The following is a 24,155-nucleotide window of genomic DNA, read 5'->3' as shown; positions in this document are numbered from 1 at the left end:
GTAGTTGCTGACCACTTGAACAGAGAGGTAGTTCTTCACATGAGTAAGCTCCTATGTAGAAGATCCAGATAAAATTCAGCGTCATCTAAATGGGTATACTCCTGCTTTCTCAAAGAGAAAGAGAACATTCTCTGAAAGGCTAGAGTGTCTGGAATAAAACTTTTGTTACCCAAATCTCAGACATAAATGAATTTAAATCTGACTGGAAAGTTTGTTCAGACTTCTGGCAGTTTCTGAGCAGCATTTGGTCCAAGCCCTTTCTCATAAACAGATGATTCAGACGAAAGTCCTTCACTCACCACTGAAGTGTTTTTCCAGAGAGTCCTGCAAGCTGGCCTGGGTTTGCGTGCACAGCTGGCTCGTGGCTTCATGTTTTTTTATTAGCCCCGTCATTGCCCGGCCCAGGCTCTCCAACTCCACGGAGTAGTACTTCCGGCACAGACTGTTGAGATTTTCTTGGGTGGAGCTGATATTGTTTTGTTGACTTTGAAGTTCTTTTTGTATGTCCTACATGAAGAAACGATGCTGTGAATATGCTATGAGGGGTACTCATCCTGTTCAAAAGAAACGTGGTAATTATTTCACTCTGGTATGTTTAACAACATACCAGATATTAAAGGAACAACGTTGACATTTCCTCGGTCGTGTATACCTGTAAGTAGGATTTAAAAGTATTTTCTATATTCTAAAGATGCTGAACCCACGAAATCTTATGTACAGTGACAATGCCAGTTGACATCTCAGCATGGGTGGAAGGACTCTCTAGACAAAGAGCTTTGGGAAGTCCATGGCTGCTAAGAGGAGGAGAATCAATCTTCTCTGGGGACCGGCTCTGCCAGGCTAGTCAGCCTCAGGTGCTCAGCCTTAAATGTAAGTATCAATAGTAAGTAGACTCAGTAGGTCACACACACACACACACACACACACACACCAATAATAATATTTAAAGAAAATGTCATGAATTTGAGAGGAATGCAGGGACACAGAAGGAGTAGGGGGAGCTTGAAATAGAAATGACGCAATTACAACACTCAAGCAAAATCTCAAAAATAATGAAAAGAAATATTAAAAAATTGAAAAGAACTTGTGCAATAGACAAAATATATATTTCATAGACCCATATGGATTCTATCTTTTTTAGCATGTGTCCTTGTGTATATGTGTGTATTCATGTGTCTGCATGCGTGTGGAGCTTAGAGGACAGCCACTAGGAGCTTTCCATCTTGATTTTTGAGACAGTCTCCCCGACTTTGCTAGGCTGACTGAGTCACAGGGATTTATCTGTCTCCACCCCAACACTAAGAGTATAAGATTACAAGTTTGAGCCACAATCACAGCTCTCTCTCTCTCTCTCTCTCTCTCTCTCTCTCTCTCTCTCTCTCTCAAGGTCAGTTTATGTTCTCAAGCTTGTCCAGCAAGGAGATCACCAAATGAGCCGTCGCCCAGTCCTGCACTGATCCTTTAATAAACTGTGGCTGTCCTCCTTGGTAACAGCTACTGGAGGAGGCTGGAATCCAGGCCGTAATCTCAGATCACAAACTATTCTAGCTAGAGTTCCTCAGCTATGATCCTGAGTTCAAGTTCTACATTAGAAACTAGTGTAGCCCTTATTGTTCAGTGGGTCACTGTGTGCTTCTGTGTAGGGATTACAGGGCACAGGGACATACCAGCAGCAGATTTAAAGCTCTGTGTCCTGGGCTGTGGCCTAGTATAAAACTATGCTAAGGAAGAACAGTGGCCAGGGCTGGAGGGCTGGAGGGTTGGCTCAGTGGCTAAAAGTTCATGCTGTTCTCACAGAGGACCCGAGCTGGTTCCCCACCTCCAGGCTCACACACACCTGTCACTCCAAATCCCCTTCTGCACTCTCTGGACACCTGGACACACATGTGAACGCACACATACATACATATACATACATACATACACACACACACACACACACACGAAGAAATAAAGGGATCTCTTACAAAAGAACAATGTTGAAAAGTTAGCACTATAAATCTACTTTACAAACAGTTGAGCAGAACTGTCATCTGTTAATGTGAAGAAAGGACATAGGATGATTTTCTCACCTAAAAAATTACAGTATTCTATAGATGAAAGTGTTCAAATGAAACACAAAGCTAATTAAGTGATGAGATAAGCTATGAGATTTTAAGCTATGAAATTCAAGCCTAAAAACTGATAGAGTCAAAAAAGCTTTCCACAGACCTTACCCTTTTACAAAACAGAATATATGATAGATAGATAGATAGATAGAGAGAGAGACAGACGAATTTTCAACATTGTTCTTTTGAAAAAGATCTCTTTCTCTCTCCTGTGAATATATATATATATATATATATATCCATGTACATATATTATAAGATATATATTATATACAGATCTATAACATAACACATACTATATACATAACATATACCATGTAAATACAAATATGTATAAATATAGATACACACATATATGCATAGCTGGCTGGTAGGGCCTCCAGCAATGCACACTGTCTACTCTCTACCCATCTTCCTGATGCTTGTGTCAAGTTCTCACACCACTCACTCTTCTCTGTCTAATATGATGAATTGGTTAATCTGGGTGCTAATATCTCACATATGAGTATTTGAAAGCAGAAGTTATATGTTTATCACAGTTACGAGACAGGAGAATGACTACAGACTGAAGAGGAAGCAATGGAGGCGAGTTCTGACCTACCTTGACTTTCTTCAGCCCCTCACATGTCTTGGTTTGGGCACATCTGGTCAACGATTCCTCCACATTGATCAGCCACGTTGTTATGTCCTTGACGAATCGTTCCACTTGGGTACTTTGAGTAGTGAAATCCTTCAGGGTTCCCTTTGCCTCCTCGGTGAGTTCTCTGGCATGCTCCAGTGTCTGCCGTAAGTCTGCTTCTATAAACTACATATAAAACTCAGTTTTGTGAAAACCGGGGAGGACGGAAAGCACACTCACTGGCTAGGAATTCTGTTTATGTGTAACTCCATCAAGAACACATTAGGCTCACCATGGAAGCCACTCCAGCACTAACGGCCTTTCCCCCCCGGACGGAAAGCTAGGAGAGTGAGCTGCCAAGCACACTGAGGGAAAGGAAAGAGCAGAGCCACAGCTAACCCTGCGCCTGAATAGAGTGTAGCTTCCATGGAGGCTCCAGGGAAGAGGAGATCACATACTAAAGGCCAAGAGTTAATTCTCCACCGGGGATGCTCACGCAAGTCGGCTTGGGTGTGACTCTGGTTGGAGGAAACCCACCACAGGATTTAACAGCGAAGCAATTTTATCCTGTAAGATGTATATCCTGTATGGCTACTTGCTTTCATCTCCTGGGATGAGGCATTTCAGGAAAGTTGATTTTTGTGGCTCCTGAGTTAATAAAGGGACTTATAACTACTCTTAACTAAAACCTGGTCTTAATCCCCCAACTCAAAGATCAGGGCTAATCGGCAAAGCCATCAAACATAAAGGCCTCCTGTATTTTTAACTCCTATCTCAGAGCGGCTGTGAGCAATGAGTGAGAGCCTCTTTTCTTGGTGCTTTGCTGTGAGCTTCTATTCCTGCTTGGCACAGCTGGAGTTCCCACAAGCCTGGGTGGTGGGAGAGGCGTTCAGAACGGAAGACTGGCTAGCTACCTCCCGCAGCCCTGCTTTTCTCTGTCTGTGGGTTTTTTGCTGAGAATGCCCTCAATGCTGAGACCTCCAGCTGAAGGTCCCTAGATGAGCTTGTACACTCTACAATGCCTCTTTACTCTGTCTTTTCTTAGGCCAACACATCTCAGAGTTTGTCCCTTTAGAATGCCTTCTTAGACAAACCAGCTGTCCTCACACTGTGGGCTTTAGGGTGGTCTCTTCCTTCACTCATAACTTTTGGGCTGAGGCCACATGCTGGCACTCACATCCACCACCACAACTGCTGCTGAGACGCAGGCCGCCCTTGCAAGCATTTACTCTTTGGCAAATATACCAATAGTCAGCCAGTCTGCCTGGCGAGGGTTTAGAACCCAGACACTAGTGGCTGCCAGCTGCAAGAGAGAAATTAGCCTGCCCTCTAAGTGGTGGCACAGGAGTCCTTCTACCTACACCCGAGGACAGCTAAGACATACCATCCTACTTCCTTGGGGGAAGGGAGAGGGGAGGTAATCAGAGAAAGAGAGAAGAGGTGCGGAATAACAGTAGCTCGCACTCCAAACCCTTGCTAAATCCTCACTCTGTAAATAGCTTGTTATCCATTGATGACTCGGCTCTGTGTGACAGTAGCCACATATTTCTCAGTTGTGAATAGGAATGTCACTTCCTTTGTTTCAAGTGACATGTCCAAGAGTCCCATACATGTCTGAGATCAGTGTGCCAAGCATGGCTAAGTCACTTAAAGAGAGAGTGGTACAGAGAAAAATCCATGAACACAGCTTTTTTTAAAAAGTATAGAAAGGCACCCCAGAGACTAGAGACCTCAGCCAGCATCCGGTGAGGCTATCGGCCAAAGCAGACTACCATACTGGGTGTGTCGATGGCTCAGACGCTACAGCAGCCCAAACCTGGGCAACCTGACTCCTCCCTGACCTGGGACTGGGACCTTATAAAAAACCAGGAAGGGACAGTGGCAGTCCTGACCAGTCCCCAGGCCCAATTACTGTGTAAATGAATCAGCACATTATTAGTAAGAACACATAGTCCTTAAGGGAGTTCTATTCCTGTCTAAATGGAAAAATGTAGCAAGAAACAATACAGTTGATAATGCATCCAAACTTCAGTAAGAGCAGAACTACTCTTATTATAACATTAGAGTGTTTGAATTGTAAATATACAATAAGTATGGGAAAATAGAATTCTGCTGATGTTAATGTTTAACCCCTATATATTAAAAAGCCCATGTTTTCCAGTTATTATGGTGATACGGAGAAATACACACACACACACGTACACATATTCACCTACATCTCATATTTTGGGAGTAAGGATGTTTGTGATTGGCTGTTAGATGGCATTTGCTAAAAAAGTCACCACATGCTTACCTGAAGTTCTGTTGGTGTTTCTGGATTTTTGGTCAGTTCTTTGAGATCACTGATTTTGGAACGCAGTTCTTCCAATTTCAAGGCTTTGTTCTTAACTTCAGACTATGAAAGCAAAGACACGGAGGAAAGATATCAGTAATCTAAAGACCAACAGGCTATGTTTGCTTGGCCTCTTCTACTGAGCCAGACAGGACTCCAGCTTTAAGCAGTACCTAGAAAATCTGCTCCACTTCCTCACAGGCGTGGAAAACGTTAAAGTTCACTCTGAATAAGAGGAGAGATGTGGGAACGTCTTCCTTCCTACCCTCCTTTATTAGGAAAGAAGATCCCCTGGAAAAAATGAGGCACTGACCCAAAGTGTTGAGTCAGTGGAGATGCCCACTAGGCTGTGATTTATTCATTAGCAGTACTATTACCAGTTACTATGGCAACGTCACAGTCTTGCAGAAGCATGCTAACACAAATGCACATCAGGACTGCCAGTGACTGTCAACCATACACAGAAGACACACTTGAAATAAATATTTACAGGACCTGATGCAGAAGTAATTTTGACATTTTATAGGTTACCTCCTCTTTTTTGCATCAACAATTAACACCAAAAAATCATTACTGAGCAAAGATGCTTATGAACTTCATAGTTTTGAGTCACAAAAGAATGCTTAAGGAAAGAGCGCTCTCAGCTTGGAAAACAGAATTTAGTGCTTTGTGGTTGCAGAGCTTCCGATGGCCTGAGCTCAGAAAGCAATTCACCGTAACAATGCGGGACTCACTGCCAGGACTGGTGGCCTTTTACAGAAGCAGTTAGGGAAGTCACCTGCTGAGCTACACTCATTTGGGGCTGGTGGGAAGGAAGGCCCAGCAGTAGGAAAGACAGGGCCAGGCGCTGGGTGGGTTCCAGTGTACTGATCTACTAACTGGCATATCACATGGTCAACAGCTAAGAGCTCATCTCCGAGAGACTGAACCAGATAGCAGAGTTTCTGCAGCCAGCAAGAGAAGGCTCACCTGACAACTTGGCCTGCTAAAAAGCATGCTGCAGCACTCACCATCACTGCAGGCTCTAAGCATGACCTCTCTATCCCTGTGGAGCGGGAGGCACACCATAGAAAAGCACAGCATGACATGCCCCATGTCTGCGGCACATGGAAGAGACACCAGGAATCCGAAGGCTTAGAGCACACTGATGTGCATGACAGTGATTAGTAAATGATAATGTGCCTTCTGAGACATGCTCTTGCTAGGTGACCAAGCTCACCCGGAACTTGTAGCCGTCGCACTGTCTTAGCCTCCAAGGTACTGAGATCACAGGTGTGAAACATCGCCACCAACCCCCGCAAAAATGATACATTTTGAGTATTCATTCATTTCTGTTTTTAATGGCATCTATTGAACTGTAGTTTTATTCATGATCAGGCTTGAGTATGCATGTACAGTGTGTTCATAGCTAGTGCCCACTGAGGCCAGAAGAAAGTAATTGATCCCAGGAAATGCAGGCACCTGTGGTTGTGAGCTGCCATGTTGGTGCTGGGAACTGAACCCAGGTCCTCTATAGGAAGGCCATATCCACAAAGTCATCTCTGCAGGCCCTACAGTTAGTTTTTTTTTTTAAGATTTATTTTACTCTTTAAATTGTGTGTATGTTTGCATGTGTGTGTGTTTGTCTCTATGCATATATATGTGTGTTTGTCTCTATGCACATACATGTGTGTGTGAATTCGTGTGTGCTAGTGTGTTTATATGTGTGTGTGCACACACGTGCAGCTGCCTGTGGAGGCCAGAGGCATTGGATTCTCCTGGAGTTACATGTTGCTGTGAACTTCCCAAGGTGGGAGCTGGGAACTGACCTTAGGTCCTCTGCAAAAGCAATACAAGCCGTGTTCCAGCCACTCAACTGAGTTGCCTGGTTTTTTGTTTTTTGTTGTTTTTGTTTTTAATTTATGTTTTATTTTATGGTTGGGTGTTTTGTCTGCATGTATGTCTGTGTACCACAAGCATGCATGGTTCCTGTAGAGGCCAGAAGACGGTGTCAGCTTGCCTGGAACCATTACAAATGGTTGTGGGTCTCCATGTGGAAAATGGAAATTGAACATGGAAGAGCAGCCTGTGCTTTTATGCACCAAACCATCTCTCCAGCCAACACTGTTTAAACAACTGCGTTCAATGCTGGCTCACACAATTCTTTTCTTTATTAAATTTTCACATTAATTACAGTTTATTTACTTTGTATCCCAGCTGTAGCCCCATCCCTCATTCCCTCCCAATCTCACCCTCCCTCCCTTATCTCCTCCCTGCCTCTCACAAAAGTCCACTGATAGGGGAGGTCCTCCTCCTCTTCTATCTGACCCTAGCTTATCAGGTCTCTTCAGGACTGGTTGCAATGTCCTCCTCTGTGGCCTAGCAAGACTGCTCCTCCCGAGGGGGTGGGGAGGTCAAAGAGCCAGCCATTGAGTTCATGTCAAAGAGAGTCCCTGTTCCCCTTACTAGGGAACCCATTTGGATAATGAGCTGCCATGTGCTCCTTTTGAGCAGGAGTTCTAGGTTATACACATGCATGGTCCGTGGTTGGAGAATCAATCTCAGAAAAGACCCCTGTGCCCAGATATATTTGCTCCTTGTGGAGCTCCTGTTCTTTCCAGATCTTGCTAACTCCCCCTTCCTTCATATGATTCCCTGCACTCTGTCCAAGGTTTGGTTATGTGTCTCAGCATCTGCTTTGATACACTGCTAGGTAGAGTCTTTCAGAGGCCCTCTGTGGTAGACTCCTGTTCTGTTACTTGTTTTCTCCTACTTCCAATGTCCATCCCATTTGTCTTTCTAAGTGAGGATTGATCATCTCATCCCGGGTCCTCCTTCTTGTTTAGCTTCTTTAGATGCACAGATTTTAGTATGTTTATCCTATCTATAGGTCTAGCATTCACTTATAAGTAAGTATATACCATGTGTGTCTTTCTGCTTCTGGGATATATCACTCAGGATGATCTTTTCTAGATCCCACCATTTGCCTGCAAATTTCATGATTTCCTTGTTTTTAATTGCTGAGTAGTATTCCACTGTGTCAATGTACCACAATTTCTGTATCCTGAAAATATCTGGGTTGTTTCCAGGTTCTGGCTATTATGAATAAAGCTGCTATGAACATGGTTGTGCAAGTATCCTTGTGTACTTGAGCATTTTTGGATATATGCCTAGGAGTGGCATAGCTGGATCTTGAGGAAGCGCTATTCCTAATTATCTGAGAAAGTGCCAGATTGATTTCCAGAGTGGTTGTACAAGTTTATATTCCCACCTGTAATGGAGGAGGGTTCCCCTTTCTCCACAACCTCTCCAGCATGTGTTGTCACTTGAGATTTTGATCTTAGCCATTCTGATGGGTGTAAGATGAAATCTCAGGGTCATTTTGATTTGTATCTCCCTGATGGCTAAGAACGTTGAGCATTTCTTTAAGTGTTTCTCTGCTATTCTATATTCTACAGAGAATTCTCTGTTTAGCTCCATACCCCATTTTTAATTGGATTGCTTGATTTGTTGCTTTTTAACTTACACAATTCTTAACAACCACTTTTTTAAAGCCTGAATGCCTGACTCCAGCATAGATCACTATATGATTTGTAATATTAATTTTAACATTGGTGATCGCAACTGAAATGACCTTGGAATTCTTTATTATGTCTGAATGTGTAGTCTATATAGGTTTATTAAGTTCTGATACATGTAGAAATTGGAATTAATTACAAAATCTGTCAAAAACTGTTTGAGTCAGAGATACCGGGTAACTTAGGCAGTACACTTAAATGAGACTGCAGCCATTCATTTGGCTCCTGTACATTCCAGCCGGGATGCGGGGCTGTCGAGTACGCTTAGGCAGATCCCTTACCAGGAGGACAGCGATTCGATGCCTTCTGAAACAGCTTGCTCTCTCTAATTCCTCATCACAGCCCAATTGTCACTGTGTATCTTTTAAGTTGTGTGTAAAATGTATCAGCATGTGTTTGTGTGTGGGCCTATGTACAGATCTGTGTACCTGTGTGTGAAGGCCAGAGGCCAACACTGAGCATCTTCCTCCATTGCTCTCCATCTTGTATGCTGAGGAAGGCTCTCTCAGTGGAACCCAGAGCTCACTGATTTGGAAAGTCTGACTACCAGCTTGCTCCGGGACCCCTGCCACCGACTCATGGGGACAGGATCACAGATAGATCACCATGCTCACAAGCCCTTATGAGATTTCTGGTGAGCCAAGATCAGGATCTCACGCTTATGCCTCATAAACACAGTGACCAAAAGCAACTTGGGAAAGAAGGACTTATTTGGCTTATTCTCCTGCGTCAAAGTCCATCACTGAGGGAAGTGAGGGCAGGAGCTCAAGCAGAAGAGGCAGGAACCATGGGTGCAAGCTGCTCCCTGGCCTGCTCTCCATGTCTTGTTCAGGTTGCTCTTGTCTACATTCCAAGGCCTAGAGACAGCCCCTCCTACATAAATCATTAATCAAGAAGGCTGTAGAGGCCAATCTGCTGGAAGGGATTCCTCAATTAAGGATCCCTCTTTCCAGATGGCTCTAGCTTTTATCAAGTCACCAAAAACCCAACACAACATTTGCTAGGGATTTCTTGAGTCAATTTTAAAATCAATGCGATAAACGGGATTGAAAATAGTTTAAGATAAATAAGCAGGTACAGTTCTAAAAGGCCATGTATTTCCTAACCTTAAGTCTCTTCTCTTTCCACAATAAAGTGTAATACAGCATAGTGCAAGTACTCAGTGAAAGATTTTTTTTCTGAATGACAAACAATAGGTACAAAACGTTACAAACGCTTGCTATTTGGGCTTCACAAAGGAAGGTACCATATTCTCAGAATAACTGGACATTTTGTAAGCTTTTCTTTTTTTTTTACTTAGGTTTGAATGTGTTGAGTGAAAATTATCCCCGTCTGTTGGAAGACTTGGTGGCCAGTAGGTGGCACTGTTTGAAAGACCACAGAAGCTTTGGCGGGTGAAGATTTGCTGGAGGAAATCTTTCCAGGGGGTTGGCTTTGAGGGCTCATCCCCTAGCCCCACTTCCAGATGCTAGGGACAGCCAGCTTCACACGCCTGCGGGCACGCTGTCCCTGCTATGATGGGCTGTATCCTTCCTGGAACTGTAAGCTTAAATAAACTCTCTCTCCAAAGCAGATTCTGTCAGGGCGTTTTTATCACAGCCACGGAAAAGCAACGAACACAAGCCCCAACTAAGAAACAATTCTTTTAAATGCTTAACTAGAGCCTAATCCATGCTTCAAATCAACAGCTGACGTTAGGTGACTTGTTATATTCATCGTGTCTTTGAAAGGCAGAATGGACTCAGGAATACCCACTTCCTCTCCTACTTTATGTCATGATGCACCCCCACCCCACATGCACACACCGTCAGTTACCTCAAATTCTCTCAGGAATTCCTCAGCTCTGATGCTGTTGTTCAGGTCGCTGATGGTTTCAGCCAGCTGAGGGAGACAGCTGCTGGACCACCCTTCAATCTCATCTTTACCTGAAAGGACGTCATCCCAGATGGACAGGCTCGCCCTCAACCTGTCCATGTTTTCTTCAATTCTCTCTGAGGCCTGGGAAAGAATGTACCAGCCAAGTCATGAAATATGAGGATCTGGGGCCTCCACTCCCCCCCCATAAATTCTTTCCTGGTTAGGAAAATTATAAACAGACAGTTTTAAAGTAATCATTGTACATTGCACCTTAAATGTTAACCAGTACACAGCGTAAATCCAGTGATGGGAGAGTTGTTGGAATCCCAAGACGTAAGTCGGGGTTCTAATGACAAGGGGTGTGTTAGAAAGCACAGAGGTGTCCCTCGCTACATAAGAGTAATGAGGTCTCCATAGGGTTGCATTATTATTTTTTAATTATTTTACGTGAATGGGTATCTTGCCTGCATGTGTGTATATGTACCGATGTGCAGAGTGCCTACGGAGGCCAGAGGAGGGTGTCATAGCCTCCTGCGACTAGGGTTTCAGATGGCTGTGAGCTACTGTGTGAGCACTGGGGATCAACCCTCAGCCTTCCCCAAGAGCAGCCAGTGCTCTTGACCTCTGAGCCACCTCTCTGGCCCTGGATTTATTTTCAAAGCACTTTTATTTGGAATGTTGTCATATGGAGATGGACATTAATTAGACTTGAGCAGATCCCTGATAAAAGAAAAGATTTAGCATCTGGCCATGGAGCTGGTGAATGACGGAGCAAGAACTCACAGCTACAGGACCGATGCTCTTCAGCACACTACAGCCTCCGCACTCGAACTTGCTACTTCTTGGGATTTCAGTTCCTATCAGATATGAGTAAACTGACTGCTGTTTAGTCATGGCTCCAACATTTTGAGAAGGGAAACATTCCAGGTTAGAGTTTGTAATGCTTGAAGCTATATGAAATCTCAGACATGTATTGGTAAGTTTGTCAAGCTAATTCATGTAACTTTTTACCATCTCCAACTATTATGCGGACACTTTTTTTTTTTTGCACTTTGGAGTTGTGGTGGTTGATCTGGAGCCAACATGTACTCAGATTGTTACTGCTTGCCTCATCCCCACCCTCATCCCCTCAGAGATTCTTACTGTTCTACGAGCAAACTTTCATGTAACCAGAATGACGTGTGTGAACCTTGCCTCACAAATTATCCGTGATCGGCCAATAAAAAGTGCCTATACCTGGGCTGTGTGGGAGAGAGGAGGTAGAGCTAAGGTTCAGGGGCATGGGGAGGTGGAGGGGGAGAAGCATCAGGAGAGAAGCGAGACAGGAGAGGTGCAGGGAGGAGAAAGGAAACAGTCTGCATGGGTTAAAGACGAACTGGAAGTGCACGGCCAGAGGGAGATGAAAAGTGTGGGCAAATATTTATGGGATTTTGTATGGCAAGTAGCTCAGATAGGACGGTTAAAGCAAACGGCATGGGATGTTGGGGCTGGGAGATTTGAAGACAGCTTATGGGGTTAGTTTCTACCTAGTTCCAGTGTATAGGCATATTAAAAATCTAACCGGTGTCTGCGTGTGCTTTTATTTCTGTAATAGCAGGTAAAATAATAACTGTTCGTGTTAATAGTTGATATTAACAGCCATTTTCTACTACAGGAGTTGACTCAGAAAGTCTTTAACCAGCAGTCGGTTAATCTCTGCCGGTTTGACTGAGGAACTGTGTGTCAGCCGCTCACGGACACCAGGGGGCGCACTTACATCCAGCCACTTGTCCAAGCTGCTTTCCATGTCTGTCTTGACCAAGCTGAAATCCCCGCTGTGGATTTTTTTCAGCTCAGATAACAAGTGTTTGCCTTTGCTGGTAAAATCATTCAATTCTTTCTGTTTGGAATTCATTTCATTCTTGATAGTTTCATGCTGTGGGCATAAATGTTTCCTTAATTAGTAAAACAACCAGTGATAAGGGTTTAAAAACATTTGCCTCTAAGAAATCATTTTGTTAGCGTTATTGCAGAAATTAACAATCATAAGTTGTGTATATATATGTATCTATACAAAACTGTATGTATACACATATACATATGTATATTTATATATAATCTTCTCGAATTAAAAGATTTTAGGATATTAACATTAGAAAAAAGTTGAACTGCTACCAGTAATAATTTACATCTAAACGTACAACAGGAACAATTCCACAGAGAACCGCCTGAAGAGTAAAAGGCGTGAGCCAGCCCAGGAGACCACATAAGTAAATGCATTTGCATTTTACCTTGGAAAAAGCCCAGTTAAGGTCCTCCAGGTCCTTGATGGTCGCTCTCATCGCAATGACATTGCCAGCGTTTTCCAGAACTTTACACACAGCTGACTTCAAGCTCTGATATTCTCTTACTAAGCCAATAAGTCCACAGCACTGCCCCTGGCTGTAACGATTAAAGAAAACATCTCATTTGCCACTCCTCAGGAAGGGGACGGGTGCTCTCAGGCTGCACCTACTGTAACGCTGCACTGCGCGTTCAGAGATGGGCACGGGTGCCGAGAGAGAGCCACGCTCTCCCGGCTGACATCAGCGCTGCTATCAGTTAACTCTGCTTAACTTAAACTCCAGCATGTTCCACAACTCAGTCTTCCACGCGTCACTAAAATATTTCACGTTTTAAGGCGGTTTCTCATGCAGCTTTAGTTTTTTTTTTTTTTTGATGGCATAAGTAAGAGGGGAAGGTGGGAAGAAAGAAGCCAATAACAGATAAAATAAAACAATGTTTGCGTATATGATGTAACTGGGTCCGAGGGTCACTTCTATAAATAAAAATGAGCGGCCCAAAGTCCCCGCACCCTGCATTGGAGAGCACCTCTGCACCAGGTTGGTGGTGAGTAAGTGCACGCCTTCATCTTACTTATGCTCCTACTGCATGTATTTATTCTTTAGCTAAGAAAGAAATTCACAGTTATCCTTACTCACATGAGTCCTTCAATCCGTTTTTAAAAATTAAAAATACAGACAGTTAATTGTTCCTGTTTGTCTGTGTACATAGATGTGTGCATGTTTGTGAAGGATGGATGCCAACGTTTTTCTCAATGCATCTCTTCATTATTATTATTATTTGAGTGGGCTCTCACTGTTCCTAGGCCTTGCCATTTCATGTAAACTGCTTGTCTAGCGAGCCTCAGTAATCCTCCTGTCTCCACCTCGCCAGTGCTGAGGTCACGGGTTTGCACAGTTTTATGTAGGTGCTGGGCTGGCACTTTAATTCAGGGCTTCATACTTGGATGGCAAACACTTTACCCACCGAGACAGCTTCCCAGACCCACCTATTCACAGAGTTATTGACTACTTTAGGTTATTTGTTTTTACATATAAAATTTAGAATTGTCAATTTTTATAAAATTATGTAGAGATTCTGCTTGAGATTATATTGATATAAGAAAGACATTAACAACAACAACAATAAAAAAAAAACTAGCTGATTTCTGCACGGTGGTGGTGGTGGATGCCTTTAATCTCAGCACTCTTGAGGCAGAGACAGGCATAGTTCTGTGAGTTCAAGGCCAGCCTGGTCTATAGAGTGAGCTCTGGGACATCCAGGGCTACACAGAGAAACCCTTTCACAAAACAAAACAAAACAAAAAGCTAGCCAACTTCAGTAAATATTTCATTAAAGAAGGCACATAGTGATAGCTAAAAAGAATTATATGCCTATTTTCATTAATCACCAGGTAAATACAAATAAAAACCAAGAGCTAGGTCTAAATGTTTGTCAGAATGTACACAATCACCATGTGTCTAAAACTTGACAGTAGTAAGAGTGGGAAACAATGTATCTGCTGGAGATTTCACCTGCCTGATATAGATACTATCTTGAAACTTGTCAGTTTCTTACACACTTTTAAGCATATATTTACCAAGCAGCCCTGTGGGATAAAAAAATTATGTAAGAAACCACCAGGAATGTGAATGTCCATAGATATTTAATATGCAATGATCTACACTGTAAGCACATCATTTGACCATCAACCAATGACTATATTGCCTGTGACACAGCCAAACAATGGAATTTGCAGCCACATGAACTAGTCACACACACACACACACACACACACACACACACACTCACACTCACACACACAATGACATCCTTATAAACAATTTGGGAAAAAGATGAATGGACAGGTACAAAGTAATCCAAGGTTGCCAGGAACTGAAGCAAGGGAGAGGATTGAATGGAATAAAACACGAGGGGATTTTTCTACTGTTAGAACTGAAGCTGTGAAATTTCAGAGCTGAGACCACTAACTAAACTTGTCATAGAATTTCACTGAGAAAAGGGGAGAACTTTACAGTAAAATAGACAATGAAAAGTTAAAACAAAACTAACTTGTAATATAACAAAACAAGTGAAGTTTAAAATTCTAATTGTAGCATCTTATAACGGTTGATAATTGTTGCTTTTAGGCAACATTTTTTTAAAATATTCATTTCATATGTGTTTGCTGTACCAAGAGAACAACTTTAACATGATTCTGAGAGACTAATGTTTTAGTGTTACTAGCATGATCTAGAAGATGAAGGGTGATGAAAAGCCATTTGGCTGTTGATCACATCTTCAGAGGGCAATTCACAGTGTCACAACATGAGCTAGAAACGTTGACAAAAGAATCAAGAGGCCTCAGACTTACTTCTCGTGAATTAGTCTTTTAGTGTCATCCCAGGAAGCTTCTAAGCGCTGTATCTCCTTATCCACTTCAGGTGCAAAAGCCACACCCTTCTGGGCAATTTGTTTTGCTTTGTCTTTCAGCCAACAGAGCTCATGTTCATGGGCGTTTAACTCATCCTCTAGCTGGTTGAACACTCTCAACCTGTAAATTTAAATGCCAGTGTCAATCGAGTGAAGCCATGAACCCATACTTTCTCTTTCTAACTCCATGAGCTCAGAAAGCACATACTAACACAGCTAGCAAACCTTTCAACACAGCAACTAATGCATTTCAACTGATAACGAGGCCTTTCAAAATAGTTTTGTAAGATGACTATATCAAAGAAAATATTGAAAATCACCCTCACTATTTATTTTCAACCTTTTAATGAACTTTTATCTTTTCCTCTTTTTAATGGTAGAAGAGTTCTCAAAGAAGGCTAACTTTATAGGCTAAGTAGGTGAATTCTTTTTTTTTTAAAGGTCATCATAGTAATTATACTTCAGCATTGCAATTGTTTTATTTAAAATCAAAAGAGCTCTACCAAAGCTTTATGAAAAACATCTACTTTTAAAGCTTAAATTCCCTTAATAAAAGATTATTGTGAGAAAGCAATCCTGATTTTATGTCCTCTAATATATAAGCATTGTGCATCTATAATATGTGACTATGCAGAAGGTCACTGACTTATCCATGCATTTTGCTGTATCGAGAATTTTGGTTTCTTAAAAAACAAACAAACAAACAAACAAAAAACCCAGTTATGTTATGTGACTATGCTTTTCTCTTAATCTCAGGTGTGGGATATGGGGCTGCTGCAGTTTGTCCACAGCAGCTAACTATGATTGTCTCATGTGCTGGCAGAGGTGTGAGCTTTGCCAACTTCAGACAGTTTAATTCTGGGGACTCTGGAGGATGTGTAAATGCCAGAGCTCAGAGAGGGACAGGGTGTTCTGAAGAAGAGGAAGAGGCCCCTGTTCCCCTTGTGGCTGGTGGTTGCTGTTGTGGTTTGTCAAGTGGTTGCATGCAAAGAAGAAGAAGTTGGATATCCTGTCCAGGAAGATCAAAATTGCTCCCAAGGAACCTGGTGAACCTAATCAGCAGGAAGTAGTCTAAGGAGTCCAGCACCCCCTCTTCCCACTAGCCTTCTATCTCTCTCACCTGGTATTGGGGGTAAAGGGTTGGAAGAGTTTAGGATGGAATAAGGGTTGAACGGGAGGTAGAGACAGAAGAACTCACATGAAATAGATTTCAAAATGCATCCACCCTCTGGTGCTGTGCTGTAGAGTGTAACGTGCACTAGCATCTATTCTCAAAGAGGCTACAAGCACGTTCCCTTCTCCACACCTCGCAAAGGTGGGTGTGACATGCTTACAGCAGGACCAGGCGGCTTCCATATAGCCAATGCTGGGCAAATCCAGAAATGCTTTTTAGTGGATTAGAGAAGATGGTAAAGCTCTTGAGCCCAGCTTAGGCCTTCATCTCCAGCAGCTTGAGGATTCCCTCACAAACTTGGCCTGAGCTGGCCAGAGAATCACGCTGTCCTGCACATGAGTGCTGCTGGTAGCTTCCTGCATGAGCTACAGGAAACAGTTCCTCTCTTTACTGAGGTTAGTTTTACTTTCTCAAATCTTATTTCTTCTTGATAGTTTATTGTTAAACTCCTCTGATATATGATATGACAAGGGCCTTCTGGAGTTCTGATGTAAACGGCATCCCTATTTGGCTTCCTGACTGGTTCTGATTAGAGTCAGAATGATGGTGGTCTTGGTGGAGGCAATAATCCTCATTAGCCATGCACGTAGGCGTAAGTGCACATCAGAGTTTCTCTGCCTTCAAAGCCCGGGACCTCAAGTTCCTCAATAGGACAAGGTTTTATTCATAAAGTAAAAGATGGCTGTAGTGGAGTCTACAGTAGTAGATGAAAATCACTTCCAAATTTACTAAAGAGAACCAGCTCCTGGCTCCTTTGCTTCTCCACTGAAAAAGCCCCAAGTCACTAGAAGCCTCTTGTCAGCCGCCTGCTCACGTTCAGGCAAGGAGTTACAACAGCTGCTGAGAACCATTTGGCCAAGCTCATTGACGTCCCCTTACGTGAATGAACACAGACCTCAGATGGCCGCCTGACTCTCTGCAAACTCCTCTTTGCAGGGGAGGACCAGTCCATCCATTTCCTCTGTCTGCCCCTTGTCATCGACCCAGGCCAATGAGCTTGCTCCAGTCCTTACTGAAGCACTAATGACCTGCCTCTTCATGGAGGAACCTTCAGATTCCTTTATTACCAGAACCACACGTTTATATGGATCTGCATTGTTTTTAAAGATTTTCAATTTTCTGTGTATGTATAAGCACTTGCATGTACGTATATGTAACAGGTACATGTCTGGTGCCCAGGGAGGCCAGAGGAGAGCATCAGATCCTCTGGAACTGGAGTTGGAGTTACGGGTGGTTGTGTAGCATTGTGTGGGTGCTAGGAACCAGCCCCTACTCCTCCTCAAGATCGGCAAGTGGTCCTCACCGCTGAGCCATCTCTCCAGTCTCTCCAGCCCTCCTGCCTACATTCTTGATAGTAAGAAATTGCTTGCAATAGATAACAGGACATATGGACTCTCAGGTGGGTAAGGGAGTATCTGCACAGTATCCTTAGGAAGGACCCTAAGGAAATCAAAGACATTTTAAACAATTCCCAACTGTCACATTTATCTGCAAGGGAGAGAGGGAGAGAGGGAAAGTAGGAGAGAGGAGAGAGAGAGAAAGGGAGAGGAAGGGAGGGAGCAAAGGAGTGAAAGGAAGGGAGAGATGGAAGGGGAGAGGGAGAGAGAGAGATCTGGGTAGGGCAGGGAGACGGAGCATAGGGACGAGAAAGCTGCCACTCAGGGTACCATGAAAGCTCTGCAGGAAGATGACTTTCGGAACGAATGGAAAGCTGAGAAGACTAGCCTCATCGGGTCCCTGACCTGTGCTGCAGAGCCTCGCGGGTGGGCTCTTTCAAGCGCTCCTTGTCAGCCCTCTCCTCGATGTCTTCAATGCTTCTCAGCAGCTCTTCTTTCTGCCCCTGGAACGCTTTCTTCAATACTGCCAGGGCATCTGCCTCACTCTGCTTGGTTCCCAGAAGGTTCTGGATCCCCTCCACTTCCAAAGAGAGCTGGTCGGTGGTGGCTCGGCACGAGGTCCTCTGCTCAGGGCTCCCACTTCTCAAGTGAAACTGGGCTTTGGTCAGGGTGCCATCGAGACTGATGGCACTGGATTCTAAGGCCTTAACATCTTGAATAGCATCATGAAGGCCTTTTTTCAGGGAGTCAGACTGCTGCTTATTCATGCTTTTGGTGGCTTCCACCGTTTGCCTGAGCTGCTGCAGAAGAGTGGACACAGAGGAATGACTCTGTAGGAAATCTGCTAGCTGCGACAGAGCCAGCTTCCGCCTCTCCACCACCTGGCTGGCCTCCTCAAAGAGCCGGAAGCAGTCATCAGCCTTGCTCTGGAGTGGGTGAACGTCCTCGGCTCTGCCAAGAGACCGCAGCTTAGCTAAGTGACCTTGCAGGCTCTGTACTTCCCCCCTCTTCTTCTCTGCTTCTGCAGCATGGTCCTGGGGGGGGGGAAGAGACATGCCGCAGTTATTACAGACGAACAGCAGCATCTGCAATCTCAAGTAGACAGTATGTGCAATGGCTAGCCCAGAATGCATTTCTTCATTTAATTTTCCGTGTGTGTGTATATATGTACTTATTCATGTGTGCATATATGTGCAGGCTAGAGGTCAACATGAAATGTCTCCCTCAATAGCTTTCCCTTTCATGGACTTTAACTTGGTGAGACTGGCTGGCTAGCATGCTTCCTAGATAATCTTACCACTACATCCCCAGAAAATAGGATTATAAAACATGTCTGAATGTTTTACCTGAGTGCTGGAGATCAAACTCTGGCCCTGTGCTTGCATGGGATTTTACTGACTGAGCCCTTTCCTCAGCCTTTAGCTTAGCAGCTAGAGATCATCCACAGATGCTGGAGAGATGGCTCAGTGGTTAAAAGTGACTCATGACCTCTCAGAGGGTTCACAATTGTCTGTGACTCCATCTCCAATGACCCTTCCTGCCCTCAGTGGACAACTGGATTCACATGTATAAACTCACATATATACATAATTAAAAAATAAATAAAAACTATTTGAAGTTATTTATAGGGAAGCTTTCAGAAATATCCATAAACTTCCCCATTTTGCTCATCTGTGCGGTATAGCACACGACTCTGACTTAATTACTTTCAGATCTGTGTTTTATCTGAGACAACTGTGTGGGGTTTTGACCAGCTCACCACAAACTACAGGTAAAATCCAGCAGAGCGGGGTCATCAGTTTTAAAATGGCTCCCACCAATGAGAAACCGGCAGCAGCTTTAATCTTGACCGCAATTGTGATTGTTTAGGTAGTCCCCAGTCTGACCATTAAACCACTTCTTGCTCCAGACCCCTTCTTTGTCCTTAAGAGACTTTCTTGTAGAAAGCCTGTTCAGGTAGCTCCATTCTCTCCGCCCCTGTGAGATGTCAGTCTTTTGAAAGCCTTTGGTTCTGGTTGCTGAACACCCGAGAGCCTTCTCTTTGAACGCGGTTATTCAGAAGCGGCAGCTCCCCCGTGGTCTTTTGGTGTGCAGAAGGGTTTCAGCCTTCCTCTAAGTGAGTGGTTCTCAGGCTGCCTAATGCTGCCACCCTTTAATGCACTTCCTCATGTTGTGGTGGCCCCCAACCACAACATTATTTTCATTTCTACTTCCTAACTGCACTTTTGCTACTGTTACGAGTCGTAATGCTAATACCTGACATGCAGCATTTTTTAAACCTAATATGCAACTCTTGTGAAAGGGTCATGCAATCTCTCAAAGGGGTTGTGACCCACAGGTTGAGAACCAGTGATCTCAGCTATAGAACCGTCTCCTTCCTGAAAGCTAGGTGTTTACTTTCCCCTTTTCAGAGGGGGCATAGAGTCAGCCTAGAATAAACTATCCCACTGTAGATTCTACACAGAAACTCTAGCATTCCAATGCTTGGTCAACATCTGATTTTGAATTTTAACACTACCACAATAGTTATTATTCGTAGGTTACAAGTAAGGGAATGTTAGTAATTCGTGAATTTGGAGCTACTTCCACACTAAGCAGTTAATTCAGAAAACAAAAACACTGGAATTTTTATTAGTCTTTGGTTTTGGACCAAAACAAAATGGAAAACTCAAAAAAGGAAATCCTTAACATTTTATGCTTCAAATTGCAGGGTTTGTTGTTTTGCTGCTTCACCTTAAGTGAATTTCATCTGCTTAATTTACCTGCCCAACACATTTGCTGGATCCGTAAGTTCAGTTATTAAGCCACTTTTCATACAAATAAAAAATCTAAATTATTGTCACGTATGTATTTAAGTGTGCTGTCCTTCGAACTCAAAGACTCTTGTTGGAAGACAATCAAGAGGATGACCCGTGGCCAGCAATGCTTGGGGAACTGTGAGAGGCACTCCAGGGAAAATAGGCAGGGGCCCTTTCCTCAGCTGCATTTTGTTCCCTGGGTTGTTCTTGGATGTGATTTCATGCCTCCTGTGACAAATATTTACACTCAATTTACAAGAAATGTTTATTCTCGGTGGATGTCAGATCATAGCTATAGAACTAACTGGTCAGTGTTCCCTGAATCCGGACATGGCCTTCTGCCTCGCTTTTGTGCTTTCTCAGATAATGGTGTTTGAATTAGTCTGTCCTGAGAAGGTTCTGGGACAGGGCTGCTTTGCTAATACTTAGTATGTACTTACTGACCTTTATTTACATGTTTTTTTCTGGTCACGCTTCTCTGAACCCTAACACCCGTACCTGGATGATTGCTTTCTTTGTTACATTTGTGTATAACAGTACTCTGAAACGGGCATAGGTTGTCTCTACAACTTTAGACTGTATCTGCCCCATTCTTTCATGACCTCAGATCTCAGGTCAAGCTGAGAAGATCAGCAAAAGTCAAAGGATTCGCTGTTCTGACCTTGTCTGTATTCCACCTCGAGAGAATCCATTTTACCTTGTGCCGCGTAAGCGCCACTTGGTGGTCCCTTAAATTTATCTCTGAGGTCATTTGCAATTCACCGAGAAACTGCTTAATCCAGACAGAGAAGGCAAACAGCAGCTCATCAAACTGCTGGTGCTCAGCCAGCACAGCCTGGAGGAAGTGCATCCTGCGGGGAGAGAAGCATTGAATGGCGGCTATGACCAGGATGGCTCCTGCCACACTTTAGGAAAGGCCCTCCTTCCCAAAGCAAAGTAAAAGTGTTATACACGGAGAAGCCTGGCCTCTGAGTATATTCCCATCCCTAAGCTCTGTCTTTCTCAAGTTTTTCCTGGTCTCAGTGACCCACTGTCCACTCGGATGGGTTGTCTTTCCTCCTCTGGGCTTCCCTACCATGTCACAGCCACCATATCTGATCTGTGCCTGTTGCTCCAGCATCAAGAGCAATGTGCAAATTGGTAACTCTCCCTTTGCCCTGTCCAACACGGCTTCAGTCTAGGCCTCCTCCTCTCTTTCCCAGTCTCTAGAAACATCCCACACTGGCAGCCTTGCTGCCTCCGTGCCTCCCCACAGCCTACACTCTAGCTCACAACCAGATGTGATATACTGGATTAGAGAATTCTTTGTTGTTTCCATACCACTTCCCAGTCACGTCTGAGGACATCCTGGATTTAAACATGACAGACAAAGTCGTTTTCATCTCTTCTATAATCATCCCTTGAAAAGCCACGTTAAATAGGATCAAACAAAACCCACCGTTTGCCCTTGTAGACACAGAGCATTATTAGAAACCCTTTCGTGAAGAACCAACCTTTTGCAGAGTAACTGTGGTAAGTCTCTCCAGCGCTTGTCTAGCTGTTCCAGCTGCAGCTTCATCATTGCCACATCATCTTTGGAGGCTGCTGAGAACAGAGCTTCCTTCAGCTGCAGGACATTGCTGTACAATGAGGCCTGGGACACAACTTCATTTTGCAGAGCCTAAAAATATAGAACGCAAGGGAGACCACATTCTAAAAGGACTGGCCCTGAGGACTGCTCGAGGCTGGCTTTACGTTCTTGTGAAAAAGCACAGAAAGTTCTTGTCACTCGGTTTCTCATTGGCTCTAAATCACCATTAACACAATTTTTAAAATGTTAGTAAGGCCTGTAAGAATTTTCAGTGTCTGGGTATCGGGAATCTATTGTGGAAGAGATCATTGTGCTTTCAGTATAAGCCAATACGCCATTCCAGGAACTGGGAATACGGGACTGCTGTGTTCAGAGACTTTATTAGGCCAAACTGAAGAACCTAAGGGCTATTCATTTTATTTCCATGCACTACATCTGCTTTATTTTTACTTTTGATGAATTAGGCAGTGAACTTCTTGGGGGCTCTGAGGCCATGCGAAACCTTTGGCTCCTGTTAACCAGAGGAAACAAGGATGACAGCAGGTGAAAACTAAACGGTCACAGGTGAAATGACACAGCATGAGTAAACACCCATCAAGATGCTTCCTGTGCTTTCTGGAGGCCCCATGCAGGATGCAGACAAAACTGCAGGGGCAGCTTATGCAGGTTTTTGTCAGGCCACAGTGGAGAGGAGACCTGGCTGTCACTGCAGCACTCAGATCCCCTGACAGAGGCCTGTGGCCTGTCTTAGCCCTCTCACTGTGCAGCACTTACTCATTTTTACAGTGTCAGGATCTGGTGTGGCTCCTGGCTCGCAGCCAGCACCCAGTCAATATTCTTTGCTTCACTAAACGAATGGAAGGATTAACAATGGGATAAACAGAGTGAGATCTGCGGCCCTGCTTCCGGAGCCACCGCCCACACATGTAAAAGGACTGGACTCAGCTGTGAGCCTCCTCATCCTTAGGACTGTCCCGGGCTTTCTGGAAAGTGCCTTTAGAGAAGACGAAGAACACTCAAGCTTCGTAAGTTAGAGAGGGAACGGACTAGCGGCATGGCATCCTTCTAAAGTCAAGCAGAGAAAAAGCAGAAAGTGGGAAGTGGGGTCGGATGCTAATGGTCTCTCTGGTGGAGTTTTAGGATAACTATAAAACTAGCAGGCCCCCACTTCTTTTTCTAGTTACACCGAAGGCCGGTGAGGAAAGTCGAGCTACGAATCTATCATACATTTTTATAAATCTCTTTTCAGAAGCAATTTTGCCTGCTGACTTTTCTGGCACAGATAGCATTCTTCAAACATGTTATTAATATCCCTAAATCAGCAATATTGTCTGCAGCTTCCAAAACAAAAGTGTTTTTTTTTTTTTCTAATTTAAGTTTAGAAAATTGGCTCCTCAAAGATATTTTAAGCTATATTGTTTTTCTGTCTTCCTATTTCCCCAGTCTTTCTTGACTATAGCAATCACTCTTGATTTCTTTCTTGATTTGTTCTTACAAAAACACCTTTGTTTAAAAGAAAAGTTTAAGTTTAAAAGTAGAGCAGCCAACCTCACATTCTCTGTACATCGCTGTCTCTCCCTACTCTCTTCCTAGAATGCCAGTTCTATTCAAAGACTGCATATCGTGGTCCAGGATTTTTGATGACACCATGGACACAGGTCACCACAGTGTCCCCGGTTACTCAGGAGCGCCCTCTTTCTTTCAGTACGTCTTGATGTCAAATGATACTTTTAGGATGGTTAAATAATTAAGGGACTTAGACATTTAATTTAATTAATTAACTTCACTGTACAACCATACACAACCATTTCTGTCTTCACCCTCCTTGAACTTGCCTGTATTAACTGCAGTTCATTTTCTACTTTGACTCTGTCCGCAGAAATGTCCTTTTCTGGAGAACTGGCTACGGCTTCACATCGCTCTAACCAGGTCAGAAAGGGTGATAGTCCCTTCTCTAACCTAAAGAAAGAGGAAAAAAAAAAACACATATGCCTTCACCCAAGACCATTACAATGGAAGACAAAATCTCCCCAGGTTGGCAGGGCCAGCACGAACTGTTCCAAATGATG

At 43.6% G+C, this 24,155-nt stretch overlaps 1 protein-coding gene and 1 long non-coding RNA gene across 15 annotated transcripts in view; one reads left to right on the top strand and one right to left on the bottom strand.

Moving 5' to 3' along the window:
• Syne1 (spectrin repeat containing nuclear envelope protein 1) overlaps positions 1-24,155 on the bottom strand; it is a 459,455-nt gene that overhangs the window by 255,459 nt on the left and 179,841 nt on the right. For all 14 annotated transcript variants that reach the window (XM_060373516.1, XM_060373529.1, XM_060373530.1 and 11 more), the window contains 11 exons: positions 23,922-24,045; positions 22,010-22,176; positions 21,214-21,367; positions 18,124-18,752; positions 15,149-15,328; positions 12,744-12,894; positions 12,230-12,388; positions 10,432-10,614; positions 5,021-5,122; positions 2,710-2,913; positions 300-507 (listed from right to left, as the gene is read on the bottom strand). In XM_060373516.1, the coding sequence (XP_060229499.1) occupies positions 300-507; positions 2,710-2,913; positions 5,021-5,122; positions 10,432-10,614; positions 12,230-12,388; positions 12,744-12,894; positions 15,149-15,328; positions 18,124-18,752; positions 21,214-21,367; positions 22,010-22,176; positions 23,922-24,045 (2,261 nt within the window). The remainder of the gene's footprint in view (positions 1-299; positions 508-2,709; positions 2,914-5,020; positions 5,123-10,431; positions 10,615-12,229; positions 12,389-12,743; positions 12,895-15,148; positions 15,329-18,123; positions 18,753-21,213; positions 21,368-22,009; positions 22,177-23,921; positions 24,046-24,155) is intronic.
• On the top strand, positions 450-10,438 carry LOC132649548 (uncharacterized). The gene is made up of 3 exons (XR_009588047.1): positions 450-572; positions 692-870; positions 9,917-10,438. It is a non-coding gene; the product is annotated as an uncharacterized LOC132649548 (long non-coding RNA).

The sequence above is a fragment of the Meriones unguiculatus genome, chromosome 20, assembly GCF_030254825.1.
Source record: "Meriones unguiculatus strain TT.TT164.6M chromosome 20, Bangor_MerUng_6.1, whole genome shotgun sequence".
Taxonomy (NCBI): Eukaryota; Metazoa; Chordata; class Mammalia; order Rodentia; family Muridae; genus Meriones; species Meriones unguiculatus.
The sequence above is the reverse complement of the archived record's forward strand: the minus strand, read 5'-3'. Positions and strand labels throughout refer to the sequence as shown.